Source organism: Rhineura floridana, chromosome 16 (genome assembly GCF_030035675.1).
Source record: "Rhineura floridana isolate rRhiFlo1 chromosome 16, rRhiFlo1.hap2, whole genome shotgun sequence".
NCBI lineage: Eukaryota > Metazoa > Chordata > Lepidosauria > Squamata > Rhineuridae > Rhineura > Rhineura floridana.
In genome coordinates this window covers 691,123-715,190 of record NC_084495.1, presented here as the reverse complement: position 1 = coordinate 715,190, position 24,068 = coordinate 691,123, and the positions used below count along the sequence as shown (strand labels likewise).

General features: G+C 45.5%; 2 protein-coding genes across 5 annotated transcripts in view; one reads left to right on the top strand and one right to left on the bottom strand.

Moving 5' to 3' along the window:
• The first annotated feature begins 329 nt into the window (after window positions 1-329).
• LOC133371251 (adrenodoxin, mitochondrial-like) lies at window positions 330-12,112 on the top strand. Of its 2 annotated transcripts, none has more exons than XM_061598460.1 (4): window positions 330-609; window positions 8,502-8,626; window positions 9,497-9,626; window positions 11,278-12,112. In XM_061598460.1, the coding sequence occupies exons 1-4, from the start codon at window positions 434-436 to the stop codon at window positions 11,396-11,398; spliced, it is 552 nt and encodes a 183-aa protein (XP_061454444.1). In that variant the 5' UTR covers window positions 330-433; the 3' UTR covers window positions 11,399-12,112. The 2 variants fall into 2 exon arrangements, with proteins under 2 accessions (XP_061454444.1, XP_061454445.1); XM_061598461.1 differs by lacking the exon at window positions 330-609 and adding an exon at window positions 3,982-4,201.
• A 7,006-nt stretch (window positions 12,113-19,118) lies between these two features.
• The window catches only part of LOC133371346 (rho GTPase-activating protein 20-like), a 111,539-nt gene continuing 106,589 nt past the window's right edge, over window positions 19,119-24,068 (bottom strand). For all 3 annotated transcript variants that reach the window (XM_061598667.1, XM_061598668.1, XM_061598670.1), the window contains exon 15: window positions 19,119-23,688. In XM_061598667.1, coding sequence (XP_061454651.1) covers window positions 22,034-23,688 — 1,655 coding nt within the window. In that variant the 3' untranslated portion in view covers window positions 19,119-22,033. The remainder of the gene's footprint in view (window positions 23,689-24,068) is intronic.

Below are 24,068 nucleotides of genomic sequence, written 5' to 3'. Positions count from 1 at the left end.
TAGTCGTAGTAGTCGTAGTAGTAGTTGTTATATTACCTGCCCTCCTTCAGTAAGTCCCAGGGCCTACAACAATATAAAATACATTATTCAAAACAGTTTTAAAAAACAGTAATCAGTGTGCAAGGCTGAATCAGCCTTCCTATGTAAGAGGGGGATCCAGCCCTTCTCTCCCTGAGGGGTGTGGCATTCATGCTGACACCGTTCCCAATAAGTCTATCAGGGCTTCCTGGCCAGCCGGCCGGCCTGTGAGTCCCCTTGCTTTCCCTGGTGGGATGGGCTGGAGGGGTGGTGCTGTCCCTCCCCCTTCCCAGGGAGGCTGTCCCAGCCCATTCCCCTCACTCACTCCTCCATCCTTATATCCCTCCAGGAGCTCCAAGCTCCAGCTCTGCAGCCCTTGAAAAACCGGGAGACGTCAAGGTGAGCCAGCAGCGAGATGGCTCCGCATATCTCTGGCTTCCTCCGTCTTGGACTGGCTGCGTGCAGGAGCAGAAGGCAGGCTCTCCTTGGGACAGCGGATCGCAGCCAGGCACTGGCCAGCCTGCAGCTTCTGGGGCGATGTTTCACTGCCACCCCCCACAGGCTTGAAGATATCCCTGGTGGGAACACAGGGTAAGAATCCCATTGAAACGTTTTCCCCATAGGTCCCACTAGAGGAGAGGGATGTCTGGTAGGCTGCAACCCCATACCTGGGTGTAAATCTTACTGAATTCAATAGGGCTCCTGTCTGAGTAGCTACGCATAGGATTGCACTGTCAGTCAGTCTTTTCAGGTCTTAGGACAGTGTGCCTTTGCCCCAGCTGCAAACAAGGCACAAGAATCTCTGAATGCCTTTCTTGGGAGAAAACTGTGAATGTAGCCGTAGAAAAGGGGAGGCCATTCAGTTAGAGAATCTCACTCAGTCGCAGCTCATGATTTCTTTATTTAAAAAAAATAAACTCCATAAAACTGTCGTGCCTTTCTGTCATACTGGCTTCACTGTACCTACCCATTCAAAGTGTTGGTTTGTTTAATGAAAAATCTGCCTTATAAATATTTAAATAAAAAAGAATTAAAACCAATATAAAATACCACAAAGTACCCCTCCCCCACTTAACCAAAATAAGCAGCAATTAAAACAGTTCAAGAATTCTTGTCTGTGGCCTTCGGAGGCTTGGGGAAGAGTCTGAAGCTGGTGCCTGAAAGAGAACAATGCCAGGCAAGAGGCTGTGGCAGGGCCCGGAGAGTGAGCGCCTCAGCCACGGCAGCAGCACTACAGCAAAGACAGCATCCTGCAGGCAGACTCATGTGGGAGCTGAAGGGGGCCCTTTGCGGCCAATGACACATGATGCCATGTTTGACCCCCTGGCCTCAGGCATAGCCTTGTGAATGGATGCGTCAGAAGGTCTGGGATTTCGGGAACTCCCATATCTTGGGGAAGAACTTTACATCTCTCTCTCTCTCTTCAAATCTCTTTTCAAAATCCACCTTTTCTGTGGAGTCTTGAGTTAACCCTTCAGCCCCAGCTGAAGCGTGTACAACTGCCCTGAGTCACATTCATCCTTTTTTTTTACAAATTCCTCCATTTCTGCCCTTTTGACTTATGAAAACACCCTTGTGCACTAGGGAGGGGCAAGAATTGTGATTCAGTTTGCAATTCAATCCGAATTTATCAAATTCACACTTTCTGAAATACTATGAGAACCGAAACCAGGCATCCTTCGAAATTCACACTTATTCATATTTTGCAATGCAGTTCGCTAACCAAACAGTGTGTACAAAAATGCATACATTAAGGGAAAGTGTGCATAAAAATGAATATATGAGTGAAAATAACATGCAAAAATGCTGGAGAATTTTCATGAGGATTTAAAAAAAAATAAGAATTGCAAATTGCTGCAAAACTGAATTTAACACTAGAAAAATTAAAAACAAAGAGAACTGAAATTGACATCTTTCCATCCCTATCAGTGCTTTGCTATTCTGAAAGGGGTTGCACGCCCCCTGAAGGAGCCAGTGTGCAGCTTGGAGGTGCTCCTGGACCCACTGCTGTCACCAGAGGCACAAGAGTACCTTCTATTATGTTCAGCTGTGACTCAGTGATAGTTTAGTTTCAGTTATCAGTTGGTGACTTCTAGGTTAGATTACTGCAATGTGTTATATGTGGTGATGACTGATGATGAAGCCTCCTTTGAAGATGGCAGAAACTGCACCTTGTGAAGAATTCAGCAACCAGCTTGTTGACTGGGACAAAAAGATGTGAGCATGTTACACTAATTCTGGTCTGGTTGCACTGGCCACTGATTGGTTTCCAGGCTCATTCAAAGTAATATGTACAACTATACAAAGTGATCTATGTTGTAGGTCAAGACCCCAATACCTCAACCACTGCGTCCTCCCCTGTGACCCAGCTTGGGCCCTCTGCTGTACATCCCAGACCCTTCTCCATGTCCCTCCTCCAAGGGAGGTGTGGAGGGTGGCAACACTCAAGCAGCCTTGTCCCATGATGCCCCCCGTTTGCAGAATGCTCTCCCCAAGGACACATGCCAAGCACCATCACTGTCAGTTTTCAGATGTCAGGCTAAGACATTTTTATTTGCCCAAGCTTTTGCTTTTAATGTTTTAAAAATCATACTTGTGTATGATTTTGGCTTTTACTGTGGAGCTCATCTTTCGGTGAGGTAAGATTTGTCCCTTTTTTAAAGATTTGCCCTTTTTATAGTATTGTTGGGTAGCAGAAAATTCATTTTTGTATGCTGTTTTCTTTTTTCTTTCTTTTCTGGGTTTAATTGATGTTTTGTATGTTATCTTGTTAAGTTTCTTTGAGACATCCTTTTGTATAAATGCAATCGAGAACCAAAGCAAGAACAACAAGGGCAGCAGGGTTGCGCAACAACTCACGGCCCCCAAATGCCTTCAAGGGCCCAACACGCCTCCTTTGCTCTCTGTCGGAAACTGCCAAAACAGGGTTTGTCCAGACCCTTCCGAAGAGGCGGCAAGCATTTGGCATTTGGCAGGGCAACTTACAGACCATTCGGGGCTATTCATTGCAGGGTGTCTCCCAGGAGGGGCTGGAAGTGCTTCTGCTGTCACAGCTTCTGAGCAGGGAGGCGCCGTCTTGGCATGCATCTCCAAGGTTACGCTGGAACGTGGGGGGACAGAGCATCCAGGATGCGCCAAGGCTGTAAGATTAATTTTGGAAAACAAACCTTGTAGGGAATCACCCTGGAGGCAGCTTGCTGCTGCATGTTTTAAGTCACACACTTCAGATTTCCACTTTGTCAAATGAATTGCATTTATTTATTTATTTATTAAGGATACTTAATTCAATGAAGGATACTCCTTCATCCTAAAATTGCTAGGGTGGGGTGCAGCAATTTAAAGCAAAATGGCTCCAGTACAGTTAAATGAACATTACAATGCAAAAAAGATTGTCAGATTGTGTAGCTGCATGTATGATCCTGAGTGTGTCACCTGCAGCACTGTGAGGCTTTTAAAAAAATTAGTGTAGGTGTCTCCTTTGAATTGTGCTTGCAAAGTGTGGATGCGGAGGCTTAACCCTTCTGCCCATCCATAATCCCAACAAAAATCACACCTGTGCTGCAATGTGGCAGAAGAAAAGGGGCCGGAGACCACGGTTATTGTCAAGCAGTGGTATGATCATTTAAGAATAGAGGAACTTCCTAAACAGGGAGTTGTTCAGGGGATCCCTGTTCCCCTCACAGAGATACAACTTTCTGTGTGATTTCTCACTCAGGCCCTCTTCCCAAGGAACTCTGGGAACCGTCGCTCTGTGTGGGGAAGGGGGCTCTCCTAGTCACGCTCCGCACCCTTAACAAACTACACTTCCCAGGATGCTTTGGGGGAGGCCATTGGGTCAAGTGGTGTGAGACTGCATGAACTCCACAGTGCAGACGGGGCCGCTTCGGGAGAGGAATCCGGCCCCCACAAACAACAGGGAAGGGCGCTGACGCCTGCAAGGTGGGACTCCCGGGCCGGAACGCCCCGCCAGACCCGCCCTGAACAGAAGCTGTCCTCGGTTGCCCCTTCCTACAAGCCTGCCCCATTTCCCGCCAGCCCCCGGTGGCCTCCCGATACGCGCGTCCCGTCGCCCCTCCCAGCCTGGACCAATGGCCACCCTGGCTGCGGTGGACGGAACTGGGCGGTCAGCAACAGCCGGAGGCTCCCCCGTCAGCCCGCCCGCGACCATCACGCAATTGTCACAGTGGGAGAGCGGAAGGGAGCAGGCGCATTGCCACCACAGGGGGAAGCGCGGAAGATCGGGGTTTCTGGCTGGCAGGGGCAGCGCTGCTTGTCCCGCTCCCTCCTGATCTGTCAGGAGAGTGGGAAGCTGCCTTAGACGGTGTCGGGCCAGGTCCTCCTGGGCTGCTTCAGGGGTGTCTGCCCTGACTGGCAGTGCTTTCCCTGCCCCACCCGGAGATGCCTTTGGGACTGGACCGGGGAGCTTTTGCAGGCACGCCGGGTGCTCCGGCACTGAGCGGCAGAGCTTCCCGGCGCTCCTGCCCAAGAAGTTCCCCAACTGTTGAAGCATCTCTGCACGTTTGTGCTTTCCAGGGTTCCCCGGCTATACCCTGGCCGACTTTTATTCGCTGACTGAAGCTGCAGCTGGTTTCTCGGAGGGAAGGATGATGAGCTAGTGCAGATTTCCCTGCTAAGGAAACGCTCCTCCCATTCTCAAGGCTCACAAAACATTTTGCTTTTGCAAGAAATGACGGCTCAAGGCCACCGCTCAGCAGCGTGCGATTGCATGACGCAGCTGCGCATCTCAAGTTGCGCTCCTGAGCATCGAGGGTCGTTTTGGGAGAGTAGCTTATGAATTTGCCTGTGAAGCTGTCTAGAATTCCCCTTTCCCTTCCATGGCAATTAGGCTGTGAAACCAATTAGGTACATCCACAGCCAGGTTGGAAAATGTTTTCAATGTCAAGGGCTACATCTTCCCCACAAGGGAGGTCTCTTGGGAGCTGCCTGCCGGAGCTGGTCAGCAGGGTTGGACTTGGCAATGAGAGGAGCCAAAGAGAAAAGGGAGCCATCCCTCCCCCCTTTCTCCCTCTCCCCAATTTTCTAAAACAGCATTGCTACATTGGAGGATATCTGTGGGTAATGTCGTGTGAGGAGGGGTGGGGGTTAACCCTTCTCTCTTCTCACTAGTCCCCCTCCCACTATTCCCCTGCATGGTAACTGGGCTTGGAAAAACAGCTCTCAGGTGAGCCAGAGGGAGATCCCTTCTGAGCCCACAGCCAGACCCAAAAGTGTTCCGGCCTGGGCTCTGGCAGCAGCTCTCACATGGACGTTTCTAGCAAAAGATGCAGGACAGATGAGTCAGGCATTCTGCAGTCTGAAGAGGGGGAAATGAGCATCTACAGGAAAGGTAAAAAATAAAAAATGTGCATGGCGAGTGCACTGCAAGGAGCATGCCCTGCATCCCTATTTGACACTTTAGCGCTATGGAGAGTAGGAAGAAGCAAGCATGCCTGTGGTTTGGGGCATGTGGCAAAGCCCCATCAGATTGCCCCACACACAAGGGCCATTGGCCACCAGAGGAGCTGCACTGTTGGTGGGCCGCACTGCCGGAGTTCAGGGAAGGCCTTCTTGGCAGGAGATGGGGCACCGTGGGCAGAGGGAGCTTGCTCCGTTCTATAGTGACTGATCATACCAACCCAGCTGGAACGTGGAGGTAATGGGGGAGGTCCAGACCTTTGTGGTTATTACTCTGTTAATGAACACACTTGAACAGGTTCCTTCGTCATATTTTAAAAGGTTTCTTAATGGAGCTTCTGAGATGAAGTCCTGAGCTTTTCACGTTTTGCAGCTATTTTTGTATGCCAGACAGCTACCAGAGGATGAACAGCTGCTGGAGTTTGCCAGCTTTTCTTCTGGCTCTACTTCTCTGCTTTTAAAAAGCAAGCCAACATGTTATGTTATATTATAGTTTATTTCTGTGCCGCCTTTTGGCCAAACAGACCCCCAAGGCAGCTCACAAAGAATATGCACAAATACAAAATACCAGTAAGAAAAAAAAATACAAATTACAAAAATTTGAGGCAATGAAAACTTGACATTAAAAAAAAACACCTCTAGGAGTCAAATAAATTCATCTTCCTGGCAAAGCACAGTCCCCAGAAAGATGTCAGAAAGAGCAGGGGTGAGGTTGCAAGGCAGGTGGAAATGCTTGCCCCTTGATGGTGCCAGCACAGTCTCAACCCTGTAAAGAGGTAGACACTTTTCCTAGGATACAGGTAAAGTGATGGGGAAAGGCTTGCTCGCTTAAAATGCCTGTTTCATAAAGCATGCAGAGGCTCCCCTCCTCCGTGCAGAAAAAATGTTAAGGGGGATGCTGGACTGTGCCCAGCTGCACTGCCCCCAACTTGTGTGCCTCCCACCTCCATCCCAGTGCCTGTGCATTGAGGCCACAGAGGAAGGAGAGGGGAAATGAAGAAGCAGGAAAATGATGCAATTATGTCAGCTGCAAATAATTAAGCTGAAGATAATTAAGCCGTTTGGCACAGCTCTGTCTCGGCATCCCAGCCAAAGTACCTGAGCGGCTGTTGGATGCAGCGTTGCAATGAGTAGAACAGGTCAGGGGCAGAAGGAGAGAACTGGGGGTCACTTTGGGAGGGATGGGACAATTTAGGTTTCTCTCATGTCCTCATTTTTCCGGTCTTAAGTTTAATTTTCCACCTTTCTATATCACTGTGCAATTTTTTTTAAAAAAAAAGTCCTCTGGCAAATTCATCAGTACTTTTGTGTCATTTTCTCCTAACTGTACATACTTTATATGCAAGTTTGCAATTTTCTCTTATTTTCACTGATATATGCATTTCTATGCACACTTTAGCATATTGAATGAATTTTTGTTCATGTGGTTAGTTGAACTGCTTTGTGAATTCGGCAAAGTGCAAATTTCAAATGATAGCAGTGTTTAGCTTGGCTTGTTCTAGAAAACACAAATTTGGCAAGTTTGGATTTAAATATGAACTGAAATGAATTTCTCTCATCCCTACTGTCACCTGGAAACAGGTGGGGGCAGTTGTGGGATGTGATGAAGTTAGAAACGTATAGCGAGAGAATGGCAGAAGGCCGTGTACAGAGCCTTGAGGGACAGAGCAAGCAAGCAGCAAAACACATTCCTACACAGGTAGGAAGAGAATCAGCTGAGGAAAAATTTGCAGAGCCAGAAGGCAAGAAAGAATCAAGCAAGCAAGAATGATCACTTGCATCAAAGGCAGGCAAGGACGGTGGGAACTGAGTAGACCTTGGGGCATGTCAGTATCAGTAAGGAGATCATCCCGGGTTTTGGTGAAGGCACTTTCAGGGGAGCTTTGGGAATCAAAATATTCTCACTGATTTTAGCTTTCATTAAATGTTTGTCTCTAGGTTCTATCACCATTCTTTTCAGAGATATTGGTCTCAGTCAGGTGGCAGTTTTCACCTGCCGTATTGAAGCAGAGTTGCCATCTTGAAAGCAAGCCACATCATTTCCCCAAACCATGAATCAGGCAAAGAACAGCTCTAAAATAATTTCTGTACACTGCTTCTTTCTTCTAGACTGTTATATAAATATGTACAAACATCTTTTCTTACATGGACTGTGCCACTATCACTCACTCTGCCACTCCCCTGGTCTACCATTTGGAGAGGGTTGGCATCATTGCAATGTGGATTCAGGCAAGGGTGTACCACTTCAATGCATCAGAGTCCTGACTTGACCAAAAAACCATCCAGTGGGTACATATCCCAAAGTTCTATGCATTGATATTCCAGCCTGTGGATGTTTCAGGTCTCTAGGCCCAGATTCTAGTCTTTGGGTCTCAAGAGGGCCCCACAATTTCCTCAGGGTGGAGATTGAAGGTGAATGAATGTCCCACAGTCCCCTATGACTCTGGTCCCTAAACTTTTATTTTTGCCACAGACCACTTGAAACTTGCTGAGGGTCTTGGCAATCCTCTCCATGATTTTTCTGGCTGTTGTAGTGATTGTGATGCCCTGTGCTAGATGCTGTTTGTTTTTGAATTGTGTTTTTATTGCTGCTTTTATTTCTCATAATTGTGGCTTATAGTATTAGTATTTGATTTCCATAGAAATAGACGTGGATAAGTGTGTTCTTACATTTATCCCCACAATGGGCCACCTAAATGATGCTGGTGAATCACTGGAGGTCCACTGACCACACTTTGGAACCCCTGCCCTACAGCATCAGAGGGGAATTTGAATAATACAGTCTTTTCTTAGGGCTTGGCAAGGCTGGGGAGGCCACTTATCCACTCTAGTTTGGCTGGGCCGCTGGGCCCCATGCAAAGGAAAATGAGCCAAGATCAACTGTCAGCTTGTGGGCCTCTTGGTATCTTCAAGGCCCCAGCAACTGCTTGACCGGCTGTCCTTTGGATCGGGGCACATTTGGGAATGTGTCAAACTTCCAAATAGTCTGGAGTGATAATTTCTTGCATGCAAATTGCTTGAGTGTCTGGAAGGGCACCTAATGCCTTGTGCTGTCACCCTCTTTCCAGTTCTACTGACAAAGTGAGGCTACATTTTATTAACCGGGATGGAGAGAAATACTCAGTCACAGCTAAAGAAGGAGAAAGCTTCTTGGAGGTGGTAATGAATCAAAATGTCAACATTGACGGTTTTGGTAAGTGGTGGGACCCATTCTCTATTCCCTCAGCCTTAGTTACTAGTCAGGACTGAAGCACCCCACTTGTGTGATTAAATATACATGACACCCCTTTATCAGGCAGCCAGCAGCCCATGTGACAAACTTTCAAAATAAGTCCAAGAAATGGAGGCCACTGTTGCTCCACCTTTCCTCTTCATCCTCACTCCTGCTCACTTTTCCGGGGATGAGCAATGCTTGTGTGGTTCTAGCTTTCAGTCAGAAGAACCAAGGTCCAAGTGCCATGCGATTACTCAGTTTCTTTTACTTCCTCTTGGCTCAGACTTGGGCCTCTTATCTGGATGCCTTTATGGCCTCCTGCCCTCCCCCCCCACAAACACACACATGGCCAAAGTATTTATTCAAGTAAAGAAACAAAAAAATGGCACAAGCAAAGTCCACAAAGTTATTTTACAAATTCACAGCTTTCCAGTGTCTCCCAAAGTCTTGCCGTGCCAATGTAACATTATGTTACACACAAGTAATCCAGTTATGCAGTCTCCTGATCAGAGGATATAAAAAGGAAATGAGTATGTTGTGATAAAGTGGATCCAGCAGGTGGGCAGCACACCTTACCCCAAAGGTAAGCTAAGTTCAGTAGCTGAAAGGAGGACCATTCCAATGGGGAATTGCTGCCCACCTGTTCTCTTAGTGGGTATCAATATTTTTTGTACTTTGTGAAGACCAAGTTAAAGTTTCCTTGCTCTGTAATATTTTAGCTGCTGCCAATTTAATTATTTGCATGTTGTTATTGTTTACTTTTTCAATTGAGGCTGTGGAAGGGCAGAATATAAATTATTGCAGCAAATAACTCAAAGCAATAAACGGCATTCCTACTTTCTCACGAAGGTGCATGCGAGGGCACGCTGGCTTGCTCCACTTGCCATCTCATCTTCAAGGAGAATGCATTCCGACAACTAGGCCCCATTAGTGATGATGAACTAGATATGCTGGACCTGGCCTATGGACTTACTGAGACGTAAGTAGCAGTGACCTGTTTCTGACCCCTGCATATTCGCTGATTCTGAATTAAACTGCACAGGATCAAAACTGGAAATGGGTGCAGAATTCAGCATCCTCAGAATCTTATTTCTAGCAAGTTTTTTTTTTTTTTTAATAACAAATGCAAGTTTCTTGCCCTTATGATTGGCCCTTAAAACTGGGGGAAAGGTGCCTGGTGAAATTTTAGAAGTAGTTGGAGTACTTAGTTGGCTTTCCAGCAGCCAGGGAAGTATGGTTTGAATGCTTGTGTGGTCCCTTGAACCACATAACAGCTAGTGGAAGCAAACTTAATAATGGAAAGTGAGGATTCCAGGTGTTTAACTTGCAGAAATAATGCAGGTTGCAGAATTCAGCATCTTGTACAAAGTTTCAAAATGATTAGTTTTTTTTTTAGCATGGAATAATTCCTTCCTATTAGCCCAGGAAGGATGCATCTCCAAAAGTGTCTGGCCAGGTGAATCTAAATCTCCCCATTGATCAGGGGTGCAGCTGGGTGAGGAGAGTCACCCCAGCTGTTGCCTATGACCCGCCAGCCCCCCTGCCCCAATTTCCTTGAGTCCCCTTGGATGTTTTTTCTCTTCAGCCTCAGGGAACAGATCAGAGTGGAGGGGCGGGGTCTTCAAGAGACTCTGCTTCCAGCTCAGTGCCACACTGAGGAAATTGGAAGAAAAAATGAGAAAAGGCTCCATGCTCAGCCCCCCCCAGCCCCCCCCGGTAGTGCTTGATCAAGGAGAGAGGACCACACTGGGAAGCATTTTGTTGTGTGAATATCTGTGCAGTGGTGATGATTGTCATTAGAAAGCTGGCTTTTAGGGGTCCATTTGGCAGATGCCAGAAAATTCAGACTGGTCTCCAGGGCTGGCATTTTTGGACACCCACCAAGGCCCATCAGGGGGCTCACTGCAAACCCATTACAGTAGGGCCCCGCTTATACAGTGGGTTAGGGACCAGGCCCCCGTCGTAAAGCAGAAATCACCATAAAGTGGAACCCATAGACTATAATGGGGCTGTTGTGCAAAAATGACGCGAAAATGTCGCAAAATGCCGCAACATCGGCTTTAAAAGGGGGAATTTCCAGCCACTGCATTAGCGGAACGCCGGAATGCGAAGCGCCGATAAGCGGGGCCCTACTGTATTATTATTATTATTATTATTATTATATAACAACAATAATAATAAAATACTTTACATCCCGCCCTTTTACTTGAAGGAGCCCTACTTTCTATCCTGCTCACTGTTACTGCCTGTTCACTTCTCTCCCCTCTTAATAAAAGAAGGGGGGGGAGGATCAGCAGCCTCTGCTTGCCTCAGGGCCCAAAGGGTGGGGCAAGGAAAAGGGCAGTGGGTGGGCATCATCGTCTGCACGGCAATGAGGAGGGCGAGCCCATCTAGGGATGAGGCCCACTAAGGAAATCTTGCACAAGAGCTCCCCAAACGCTGGGGGTGGCACTGCTCAGAACCTTGACAATTGCAGTCACTTTTCTCTCCCAAAACCTGTCCTATGCCAAGGGTGTGCCCGCTGGTTTTTGTGTTAGTGAGGCACTGTCTCCCTGTCACTGCCCTACATCACTAACTCGGTGCTAAGAAAGCAACACAACCAACTGAGCTGTTTGGGTCTGGTTTTTAAGGTCTCGTCTAGGCTGCCAGGTCCATGTCAAGCAGTGGATGGATGGCCTAACAGTCCACGTCCCCATGGAGGTATCCGACATCAGGAAAGAACTGGAAGTAGAGAAGCAAAGCAAACAATAGGTGACACCATTTTCTGCAGAATGCTCTTTCCACTTACGGTGTTCAGACTTCTTAATTGTTTGTTATTATTGTGGTTTCCTTGGGAGATGCATTCTGTATTCGAAAACCTGTCCTGCATTCTGAAAAAAATATTTGGGATGAAATATTTGGGGACTCTGTAGTTTACCTCTGAAATTTAAATACTGAGTCTGTGACACACACACACCCCGGCTGGTCTTTAAACCTGCTGAACTCTGTAGCATAACTTACTGAGAATTGGATGCAACATTCCAATAACAACGCTAATTATTACTACCGTGAGCAGTGTGGTAACATGTAGCAAAAACCATCAACCACTGTGATACATTTCCCATTAGTTTGGGGCCCTGTCTTGTTTCAGCCAGTTCACAAGATCCTCCGCTCTTTTACTAATCAGGTACATTTTGGCTGTGTTGCAGAAGAAGTCAAGATATTGCTCCACTCAACACCACAGTCTTAATTCATTTCTTCTCTTTTTTAAGCAGGTGATCTTTGGAAATTTTTCTGCTGCTTGTAGCAATGACTAGTGCTGTCCTTTGGTTTTTTTGTACCGTTTTAGTGATTTTTATAGTGTATTGTAATCTGTTTTATTCTCTAGTTTGATTATTTTCCCTTTTATCATTAGCTATCTTGAGCAATACTATTGGAAAGGTGGGATGTAAATGTTCTTAAAATATAATAAACAACCAACCAGTAACGTGTGAAACGTGTGAAAACCATTCTTTTACCCCAAAGGCCTTCAGCTTTTGATTCCCTGCCCCCGCAACATGAACAAAGAGAGAGACAAGCAGCGCAGACCCCTCCACATGCATGCACCTGTCTCTCTGTCATCTTGTGTCTATGTGTGTGTGCATGAGTGCTAATGTGTGTTTGAGTGGTGCAAGACTGTGTGTGCGTGTCTGAGTACATATGTGAATGAGTGATGCTGTGTGTGAATTAATGTTCGGAGTGAGTGTGCACAACATGCTTGTGTGCAGAGGGCTGTGGTTGCCTCTGGCCATACGGAGTGCATGAAACCCTCAGTCCCCCAATTCATCTCCGCACATGGCCCCTGGGCCCACAAAACAACCCACTCTGTGTTCAACCTAGTGGGGTCTGGAGGACGCTTCTCTGGTGATTCAGATGCCATTGGAGAGTGTTGCAGACCACCTGACCTGCTCTGCATTTCCTATTCAGTGAGCACTCCTGCATAGGTCACCCAGTTGTATGTAGACCATCTGGCATGCTAACATCTTACATTCACATAACTTTTCAAGGGACTATCATGGCTACAGCTAGAGAATTTCGCATCCTGGACTTAAAGATCTTACCCGTGCTGTGGAGAATAGAGAGAAGGGCTTTATACAACCCTGTATGTTCCTTCAGTTGTGAAGCACACAATATTTCTCTCCCCCCCCCAACTGACATTCCATGCTTTACAACTGCTTCTACATTCCTGATATGTGAGAGAAAAAATTGTTTGGTTTTTTTAAAAAAAAAAATACAAAACTCTGAGCATGTGCAGTTTTGCATTTTAAACTCATTTAAATCATAGCACCATCATGATTACAGGTAAAAATGAGGCTTGTTTCCGCTGCCCTGATGCTACACGTTTACTAAGGGCTTATCCAAACGGAGCGGGATAATCCACCATTTCCATATCCGGTTTGTCAGCTGACAGTCTTCACTTTTCGCCTTTTTGTTTCTCATTGTTTCTCAATGAAAAAAAATGTCCCAATGAAATTCCAGATTTCAAACAGCAAATCGCATTTTTGCCGGTATTGGAAGGAGCAGATTTAACCCGCAAAAATGCGTGACACCGCACAACGTCATTTGGACGACTGAAAAATAATAAGCACACATAGTGTGCGTGTCACACATTTTGCAGTCGTCTGGATGAGCCCTAAGCTTCATTTTGTTGTAGAAAAGGATAACATATTTTTAAAGTAAAAATAATTAAAGGAGCATCTATAAGCATGGGCATGCCCAGTTGTTGCTAGCACCCTGACTTTAAAAGGTGGGGGGGGCTTGACCTTGGCCCCAAATTCCATACCTGCCTGTACCATTGACTGCAGGATTAAAGGGGGGTCCTTCTGCCCCCCTGGGGCTAAAGAACATTTACTTGGGACTCCTGTAGGTATCCAATTGTTGTTGAAAGATTTATGGTATTTTTAACACGAGTTGTTAGGTGCTCTGCTGGCACTTGAAAAGAGTGGAGGCTTAAGCCTTTAAATGTGTCTTGTCTCTGAGGCCAACGAAAGGACACAATGGAGAGAGACAAGAATGTTCTTTAAAACTTGGAGCCAGTGTTTCCCTAACGTTTGACACTTTTTTCTGGTTAAAAACTAGAGGCCCACTCTAATTACTCTCACAAAACATGCACTTTCTGAGCCAGCTCCTGGAACAAGAGCAGCCGGGGGCAGCCGGTATTACCTAGTAATATGAATGCTGCTGATAACCCTGGATCAAGGAGTGAGGGAATGAGCTGGGAAGACACAATGTTCAGCAGGGAGTGCAAGTTCCAAGCTCCAGATGCCAATTGAAACGGCCTGAGAGAGTCATTGCAAGCTCCAAGGAGGGGCTGGAAAACTGCTTTTTCAGAAAATATGTTTATATTTTAATAATCACATTATGGCAATAAGCATAAGCTTAATGTACAGAGAAAGACAAGGGCCAGTCATTTAATGTGGAGCCAGCCTGCCTAATTTCCCACCAATGAGCAACCTTTTGTCTCCTTACAATCCTCTGCAAGACATAAACCTCCAAACCTCTTGCATGCTTTTCATAGCCACTAGCTCTGGCTTATTGCAACTCCCTTTTCAGACTTACGACTTCAAAGCTAACTCTTTCAATCTGTTCCTGAGAGTTGTCAACACCCTTTAGGCCACATTTGAAGCAAACCAGTCCAGAGGGTGAAAGAAAGATTACACTGGTGGGTGAGAAGGCCTAAATGATTTGTCACATTCTTTACTCACATGTCACATCTTGGTTCCTTTTCCTGCTAATTGTCCTTGGAGGCAACAGGCCAACCCTTCCCCAACCAGGAGCCCTCCAGCTGTTTTGGCCTACAATTTCCCTCAGCCATCATGTGGAGGCACCAGGCAGGGAAGGCTGGAATATATTGTTGAGGTGGGGAAAGTGGAAGTCAATGGCTGCTCCTGTTGCATTTCTGCCTCTCAGTCAAGGGTTAAAGGCACAATCGTACTTAACATTTGCAGAGTGTTTGCAAATGTTTGAACTGCTTCACATGCATTATTTAGCTGTAACCCTGACAAAACTGGATAAATGATCCATATTATCCCCCATACTGCAGATTGGGATGAAGGGGGGATTGACCAGGATGTGTAAGGAAGTTGCTCACCTCTTAGTGATATTTAAAGGGGGGTATTTGTGTGGTGTAGTGGTTAAGGTGTTGGACTATGACCTGGGAGACCGGGGTTTGAATCCCCATATAGCCATGAAGCTCACTGGGTGACCTTAGGCCACTCATTGCCTCTCAGCCTCATGAAAACACTATTCATGGGGTCGCCATAAGTTAGAATCAACTTGAAGGCAGTACACACACACACATTTACACATTATTCTATACCCAGGCACAAGCCCCCTGTACCTGGGTTCAGCTGCTCTTGAGAAAAAATCTGCACGTAGTGATTTTTTAAATCACCATGTGTGCCGGTCTCCTGAAGAAAGAGGTCTTTTTTCACATGTTGAGCCTCCCTGCATGCTGTCCTCATGAGCAATGAGTTTTCCTCCCTAGGGAGAGCCTGAGGCTTTATTCTAGCAGCAGCTGTTGCTGCCAGTCAGAAATAAACTCAAGGAAATGTAAATTGCTGGAGCCAGGGAGTGGGAAAGAGGAATAAGGCTAAAATGGAGGCAAGGGCAAGAAAGAGGGAAAGGAGACCAGCCTGAAGCAGAGCAGGAAGGAGACAAAAAAAAAGGGGGGGGGAGCTTTGAAGGATTCACACTGCAATTTTTAAACAAAAGTTCAGTGGGGTGTACCCTCAGGTAAGTGGAGTTAGGAGTGCCTGAAAATATGAGAGACTCTGTCAGGGAAGCTAGAGCAAGGCATGGACTGTCTAAATAAGAGTTCAAGCCTCTTGTGGGCTCTGACAAGGGACAATTGCTGCCCTGAGAGAAGGCAAAAGGAGGCAGGGAAGGCCGAACCCGGAGGAGGGGGCAGCTTCTGAGGGCTCACACTGGAACTCTGAAAATGTCACTCGGAAGTAAGTCCCACTTCCTTCAATGGGGCTTACTCACAGGTAAGTGGAGTTAGAATTGCCTAGAAAAAGTGATCCCTGTCAGGGAAGCTAGAGTTAGGCACAAATGACCTAAATTGTTAGGTTTTTTAAAAAATTAAGTTTGGTTTGCATTCACAGTGCAATCCTAACATGCCTACTCCAAAGTAAATCCTATTTGGGTCAGTGGGATTTACTCTCAGGTAAGAAGGATTAGGATTCTAGCCCCATAGAAGAAACAGTTTGGGGGGCAGAGAAAGGGAGGGGAGAGAGTTTGTCTGCTTACAGTACAGTCCTAGCCATGTTTACTTAGAAGTAAGTATGAGGTAAGGGGTTGGGATAGGATTGCAGCATCACTTTGAGGGGAATGTAGGAAGAGGTGAAAGGACAGAGAGGTAACGAAGAGAGAAAAGGCAGACGGGGGGATCCTAAGACTCTGAAGCAGAGCATATGCGGCCCCTATGGGCTCAGACAAATGAAAATTAGGTGGGAGGATGTACCAGTATTCTAGTAAAGGGGGTGGGAAGAAAGACTAGGAATCTGAAGTCACAGTGCAATCCTAATCATGTCTACTCAGTAGTAAGTTCCACTGAGTTTAATGGGGCTGACTCCTGAAGTGAAACTGAACATAGAATTGCACCCTTTAACATTTAAATTCAGTTCTTTTCTTTAAATACTAGGTGATTTATCAATAAATATTATACAATTTATAATAAGTCTGTTAAATGCCATCATGCGGCTCTTGTTGCTTGCTACGGAGTAGCACAGCTACTTTTTAGGTTTGTGCCACAAATAGATTCAAAAAAGTGTGGTATAAACATGCTCCAAACCCCTGTGGCATGTAATGAATAATAGTTGCAGTGACAACTGCAATAATAAAATAACTTAATGGCTAAGTAACATATTGCTCAGAAATGATAGTTACCAATAAATAATAGAAACTTTGGGTATTAGTTATCCCTTGTGTCTTAACAACATAATCTCAAGCAGGTTTACTCAAAAGTAACTTTCACTGTTCAGTGGAGCTTACTCTCAAAGTAAATGTGCATAGGATTATATCCTTAATTTTATTTAATGCCTTATTTCCTTTATGTCCCAACTTTCCTGCAAAGAGCTCAGTGTAGCATACATGGGCCTGCACCTCCCCAATATATCCTCAGAATATCCATAAAGACTGAGAAGGTGACTAGCCCAAAGGTCACCCAGTGAGTGAGGATTTGAACCCAGGTCAAATGAGGATTTGAACCCAGGTCTCTCAGACCCTAGCCCAATAGTCTTATCATTACACCACACTGGCTTTTGCAGAACCTGCACACTACAGTGCCTCTATAAATCACAATATAAATTCCCCCACTACACTTTTTTCTTGGTCTTTTAAAACCTGTTGAAAGCAATGGAATGTACATTCTCTTGTGTGCTTTATATTTCCTCCTAAAGTTCAAGAGAGAGAAATATAGCCAGGACTCTTCCAATTGTTTGACTTGGGGGCCAGTATGGCAGTGGCACTGAGATGAGCTCACGGTCTTTCCACACATAGGTCTATTCCTACTTTCCACAAGTATTCTTAATTTTACTTGTCAAATTTCCAAATGGCTGTGTGTCCTTTCGTTTCTGTTGCTAAACAACTGGAAGCCAGAAGTGCTTGCCAATTGACTACAAATCTTCCAGGGATCTACCAATACATTATAGTCTACCTGCTGGCCACCCATGCACTAAATCATTTGTATAGGCCTGTATGCCTACCTTGCAAGATTGTTGTAGCATGGTTCAAAGGAGTGCTTCCAAGAATGAAACTCTTCAAAACATTGCCAAAGAAGGCATTCTCAAAAAAACAGTGCCACCTTTCTACTGTGTACCAAGAAACTGAGAAGAAAAAAAAATGTGGATTTGCTCATATCTGTGTAGCTCTCATCTTCTGTGTCAAATGTGATGCATCAAAAGTAGACACACCTGATGGTCAAACACATGATAATGGCTGCCTCCATTAGAAACTGCTGCCAGAAGTAGCTGCATTACATGGTTTTATAGTAACACAAACCTGCCTTGTAGGGTTGTAATACTCTAGATCAGGATGGTTAGACTTAAGGTTTTTGGTACTGATTCTTTTTTATCATTATTATTATTAATACAAAACCCAAGTTCCACCAACCAGAGCAAGGTACAAAATATATACACTTAGAATTAAATAATCTTAGCCCAGGGATTTGTTTTGAGTTCCAGCATTGAACTGAGCTCACAGTATTTCCATACAAAAAACCACTCCTGATTACCAACCCCAGTGAGGACATTTTGACATGGATCATAAAGAGATACTGATGATCACTTTTTGATACTGAGCTACAAACATTTCCACTGAAAAACCATAAAAACCACAGCCCAGAGCTTTCCTGTTTCTGAATGCCAGGAAAGGCTTTCCAGGGGACAGAGTATCTTGCAGTGGGAGCAGCAGGATGGAAAGCCCAACTGATAAATAATTTCCCCCATGTTTATATTTTGAGGTAGTTCTGTGGATTAAAACACATGATATCCTCAAGAAAGAATCAAGTGTACCATGTTGGAAGAAACATTTCAGTTCACATTCTTTTAAGCTGCTTGTTTTTGTTGCAGCCCCTCCTCTTCAAAATATTTTCATATACTGTATAAACATTCAACAGATTTATCTATGAGTAAGTCCTATTGAACTCTATAGGACTTATATCTCAGTGCTACAGGAATCCCAGAAGCCTTTAAAGCCTCCTCTGCTTTATTGGCCTTCTCTTAAGTACTTTTTATTGGCAAGAATGTGGCTGTTACTGATTGTACCATGTTTTAGTGCCCCTTTTTGTCTTTTGATTATTGATTAATTGGCTGGGTTTTATTCTTTGTATTGTTGGCTTTCTTTTATGTTTTGTTTTTTGTTGTTGTAACCCACTTTGTTGGTCATTGTTGCAAGCTATTTTGGCAGCGAAAAATATTTTAAAATAAATAAATTCTGCTCAGTAGTTATAATCATACAGTATGCATGATCCATAATTCCAGAAGTTATTTTAAAAAATTATGATATATCTATATCACCAAAAATCTGTTGCATTGCACCTTTTCATACGCAAAGCTTAATCATGAACATAGAGTTCCTAATACTGTATTTTAAAATAATCCAGTATGTTAAAAAAGGTATCTCGCTGATCTGCTCATTCACCTGCCATGATTTTAAAATAATCCAGTATGTTAAAAAAGGTATCTCGCTGATCTGCTCATTCAATAAGCTTTTTATTTACCATTTTTTGTGTTGATGAAATCCCCATCTAGATTGGTGAATCTCTATTGCTCCTCAATTGGCAAAACCTCCACTCCTATGAAGTGCAGAAACACAACGGAGATTCTTTCTAACCCAGCAATTCAACTGTGCCTCCAGGATTTTTGCATGAACAAAATGACTGCTAAATGATAGCATCTTTCACTAAACACCAGACAAAAATGAGTAGGCAGTTGACAAATAAAACCATGTTTCTTTTATTGAGTTATTTACAATCACTTATGAAATGTAAAGAGAAGAAGACTGTCTCTTTATAAGTTTTTATGTGCAAGACAAATTGACAGTAGAGGGTTTATGCTTGTCCTCACACAACAGCCACCAACCAACATGAGGCAGAAATAATGGTGATAATATGATTTTTAAAAATGATCACTGATTGGCAGGGATAATCTTTTTCTTCCAGTTTAAAACTTGGTTGGGAAAATGTAAAGTGATTTCCATCCTATATTTGTTTTTAGATGCAATGAAAAATGTTCAAGAGTAGCTCATGAGCACCATTAAAGCTTCTTCAACCAGCAATGAAAGCAAATTAAAAAGTAGTCCATCTTTCTTTCCAATGTGGTCCAGTCTGAAAACCTTCCACACCTTTTGAACTCTGTTTGTGCTACCCTTTTTCTCTCTTTTTTCTGTCTGTCTGTCTGTCTCTCTCTCTCTCTCTCTCTCTTTTCTGTCTGTCTTTCCACTACACACATCTGGCTTTCCTCTTTTGCCGAAAGATGTGCCCCACCCAGCACTCTGAAACCTGGAATCCTATGCAGCCTTGTTCACTTGGAGCATGCATAGGATCACACAGATATGCAGCAGTGTGGCATGATTTCAACTGAGGGAGTCAGTTCCCCTGGCAGTGCACCCACCCCCGGGCACATTCTGACAGCAGCCACTTCTGTTTTCCCTGAAATTGTGTTTTGGGGCTCAGCACAACCCACAGCAGAGCATGCCTATTGAAAAACACTCAGAGGTATGCCAGACCTATTGACTTGGATTCCTGTATTGAGCAGGGGGTTGGACTTGATGGCGTTAGAGGCCCCTTTCAACTCTACTATCCTAGGATTCTATTTGCCATTTGTTACCATTTCATTTCAGATTGCCCGTGTTGCTTTTGTACATTTTTCTACAGATATATTTCCTCTTGCCTGGACTGTGAGTTCTAGATTATGGACTGTAGATACAACCAAATTAGTTTCTCGGCCCAGTTCAAGGTGCTTGTTTTAACCTATGCAGCCTTATATGGCTTAGGACCCCAATCCTGTACCGAGCCTGCCATGATATCTTCTCTGGGAGTCCCACCAGCAGCAGTCCAGGCGGTGGCAACATGAGAATGGGCCTTTTTAGTAGTGACTCTGTCTATGGAATGCTCTCCCCAGGGAGACTTGCCTGGCACTGACGCTGACACCTTTTTGGCACAGGATAAAGAGAATTCTTTTATCTCAGGCATCCCCTTTCAGGGGTGGGAGTGTGGCTTTTTCTGGTGGTCAGACCTATGCTGGGGGGAGGAGCAGGCAGAGGGATTGTTTTTACAGTTTGATTACCTTGTGTTGTATATTAGTTTTAAACATTTTGTTCTGTATATTTTACTATCATTTGTAAGTCACTTTGAGACATTATAAATGACAATAATCATAACCACCAGTAACTTTGATGCAGCAAAGTTTAAAAACAGCTGGAATAGGAGGGACCTTGAGATATTTCTACAGGACTGTGAAGTACCTAGAGTTGTAGAAAGGCATAAACAACTCCTTTGTTCCCTTCACCGTATAAATAAATTAGCACAAAAATATATCAAGTTGTCAGTGCTGAACTAGGGACTTGAGGGGTAAAGGAAAGTAGCAAGGTGGTCAAAGGAGAGGCATTCAGAGACATTTGTCCAAACTTTTAAAAGGCCACGTTAGTGCAAAACCTTAGACAGAACTAAGGTTTATGTATATGAAGCAAATCAGCATCAGAGCAAGCTGAAACATGGAGGGCACTTCCCATTCACGGTGTTCCAAGGTATGTACTATAAGCCACATGAAATCTGGCCAGTCTGGAATACCTTAAGAGAGCTTCAATAGGCCTTCGCTAAGTAGAAAGCAGCCAACTGACAATTCCAAAATTAGCAGACCAACACACCTCTTGCTTTGTCACATACTCATCTGCCTGGCGTAACAACTTCCGCAGGTTCTTTGGACATAATGCAAACCCAAACCAATCTAGATCCTTAAAAAAGTGACAGAAGTTTGTTTGAATCCTTAGCCCAGCAAAGACAATGCTGAAATGTCACCATCCTCCCCCCCCCCATTGAATGGTTCCCTCATTAAGGCCCCAACTGGAATAAATATGTCTTATGGAGAAAGGAAGGGAGCACAGCAACAGTTACAATAGGGATGAGACTGGTTGAAGGTTCTGAGGAAGTCTGATGCTCAGTTCATAATTAAAGTCAGTGAGTGTCCAGGTTTTTTTAGATTCTTTTGGAAATCATCACTAAAAATGAAGAGGGCTGTGACCCTACAAACGCCTACTTGGATGTACATTCCACAGGAAATCAAGGAGGCTCTGCTTCCATACAAAGGCGTAATTCATTTTTGTATCCCATCTCTCATCCTTCTGTCTCTATATTTCGCTCTAATACGGGCCCATGGCAGGTTTTACAAATTCAATAAAACTAGAGAACAGTGCAAAATGTAAAAGCTTGCAATAGCAAGGAAGGAGAAACGGAGAACTGAAGGGAATGAAGGAAGACTTGGAGCAAAATTTCTGTGGCATTTTTCAATGTGCCTGAACAGGTCATCTTAGGTTCTTGTGGGTTCTGCACTGTGACGTTTGCATGGAGCTGAACAAACACTTTCCTTTGAGGGCTCCAACTCCTTCCTTCCCGCCCTCCTCTCTGGGCACTGGAGCTGGAAGGGAGCCCAACACCTTTTGCACAAAGCCTCAAGCTAGCAGACATCTGTGGCTGTTCTTTCTTTTGGGCACAAGACAAAAGCTATGAATGAGCACATTGGATGTTGCTTTACACCAGCCTGGTAAAATTCTTCACATCTCAGCAAGTATTTTACAGGACCCTTTTACAGGATCAATCCTCCCTACATTTGAGGAAAACCAAAACCAGCACGTGAAGGTGTGAGTGCTCTACACAAACGTTTCTTCCGCATACATCAGTTTCCTGTGCTCCTCGGCCAGGGGGCTGGGGCAGCGCTGGATTCCAAGCCACTCCACCCTGCTCCAGATAAGCTCGTTCTCCACCGTTTCGGCAGCTCCTGCCGTGCAGTGGCCCTTAGAGCTCTCCCGACTAAAGTACTCCCGGACAGTGTTGCGGACGGTGGCCGGGAGGACAATCCGGAAGGTGTGGCTGAAGGTGCTCCTGCTGTCCTTATTGTGTCTTCCTCCTTGCTGAACGGGATGCCCTAGCTCCTCTGCCACGAGTGGAGTGGTTTGGGGGGCCACCACAGATTCATGGTGGAATCTCCTTGAGACAGACTGGAGGACCAGAGGAGTGTTTTGCCCATAAAACACCGTCTGTGGAATATGAACTCTTACACTTTGTAGGCTTTTGGGGACACTTTGGTGGCTGTTGCCATCTGAGTGGGTGCCCCCGTTGCTTCCTGGAGCTACATCCTCCTCATCTTGCCCCACAGGAGATGCTCTTGGACTCCTCTCTTTTGGGACCATGTATACTGTGATCTTGGTGCGCTTCAAGCTTCCTTGACTGCGAATTGCAGCTTCAGGACATTTTATCTCAATGTGCTTCACAGATGTCTCCCTCTGTGCTTGCTGGCTCAGCAGAGCGGAACGCTCTGTGTTAGGGACACAGTCCCTGGAGTCTGGCTTGACAGGAGCATGACAGAGCATCTCAGAGTATCTTGCCTCTGTCTTGCCTTCATCCCAGCTGTCCTCATCAAGTGAGCTTCCCATGGCATGGACAGGCATGAAGACCCTCCCTGCCCCGCTGCTGCAGCGGCTGTCTTGGCCCTGCCCCTGGTTCTCAGGGCAAATGTCTACACTGCAAGGGCCTGGTGGCAAAGGAGAGGTCAGGGGTTTGTGCCGTTCTTTCAAGGACCTCTTTGCTATCTTGGGGGACAAGGCATGGAGCCTAGTGGATGTGCCAAACATGAATGGCAGGGTGGAGACATCAGTGGGGCTGAAGGCAGACGATTCAGAGCAGTAGGAGAAAGCACTGTCCAAGGAGCTTAACGAAGAGGCTGAAGGGGATGTGGTGGTGGAGGACAGGCTGGAGAAACTGGACCTGCTGGACAAGCATGTCTTCTGAAGGCCAAGCTGTCTTGCCACGCTGCTGCTTGGAGGAGGTCTCCAGAGACTCCTCTGCCTTGCTCTGTTCAGACCAGGGCTCAACCCTTCGTCAATCAGCTTCTGACTCTCCAGCTGCAGCTGCTTGAGCCTTCGGATGTAATCTCCATGGCTGTGCACGATGGTGGCGTCACAGCTGGACTGCCGGACCACTGGCTCATGGTCCTGGGTGGGATGCTGAGAGCTCAGGCAGACGCTGGGCTCAGAGGAGCACCGATTCCTTGCAGGGCTCAGTGAGCAGAAGGAGCCTTCCTCTCCCAGGAGGCCGTAACTGCCAGAGCTGGCAAGACCCCTGGTTTTGCTTTGGTAGCAAGCAGTGATCTCACTAAACAAATCCCAGTTCTCTTGCTCTGTGCTAAGCAGCAGCCCCTCAGATGGGCTGAACAGGCTGTCATCCGCTTCCAGCATATAATGCTGCTTTGCTCGTTCCCGGTGAGGTGCGGCATATTCCATTTCATCCGAGGAATCATTCTGCTGACCTGGAAGGGAGAAGAAGCGCATCTTCTCAAGAACGCAAGGCTTCTTGCAGCACCCACACAACCTTGCTATCATCAGAACACCAGCCCTATCTCCTGCCCCCAACCTCTTTATTTACTCTTTCTGAGCAAGATGCAGCAAGTAAAGAAAACTTGTTGCCAACAACACATTTGTGGTATCTCAATGATCTGTTTACAATGTCAAGACCTCATCTGGAAGCACCCTTGGGTCCTACTGAAATCAATGGCACAAGTTAGTTTGGGGGGGTTAATTGCAAAATCAGCTTCCTTGTGGCTTGGGACCCTTCTCTCTGTGTGTCACACGCACACACACAGCACAGAAGCTGCTTCTGCATGCTGTTGGACTGGGCGGCACGTGTGAA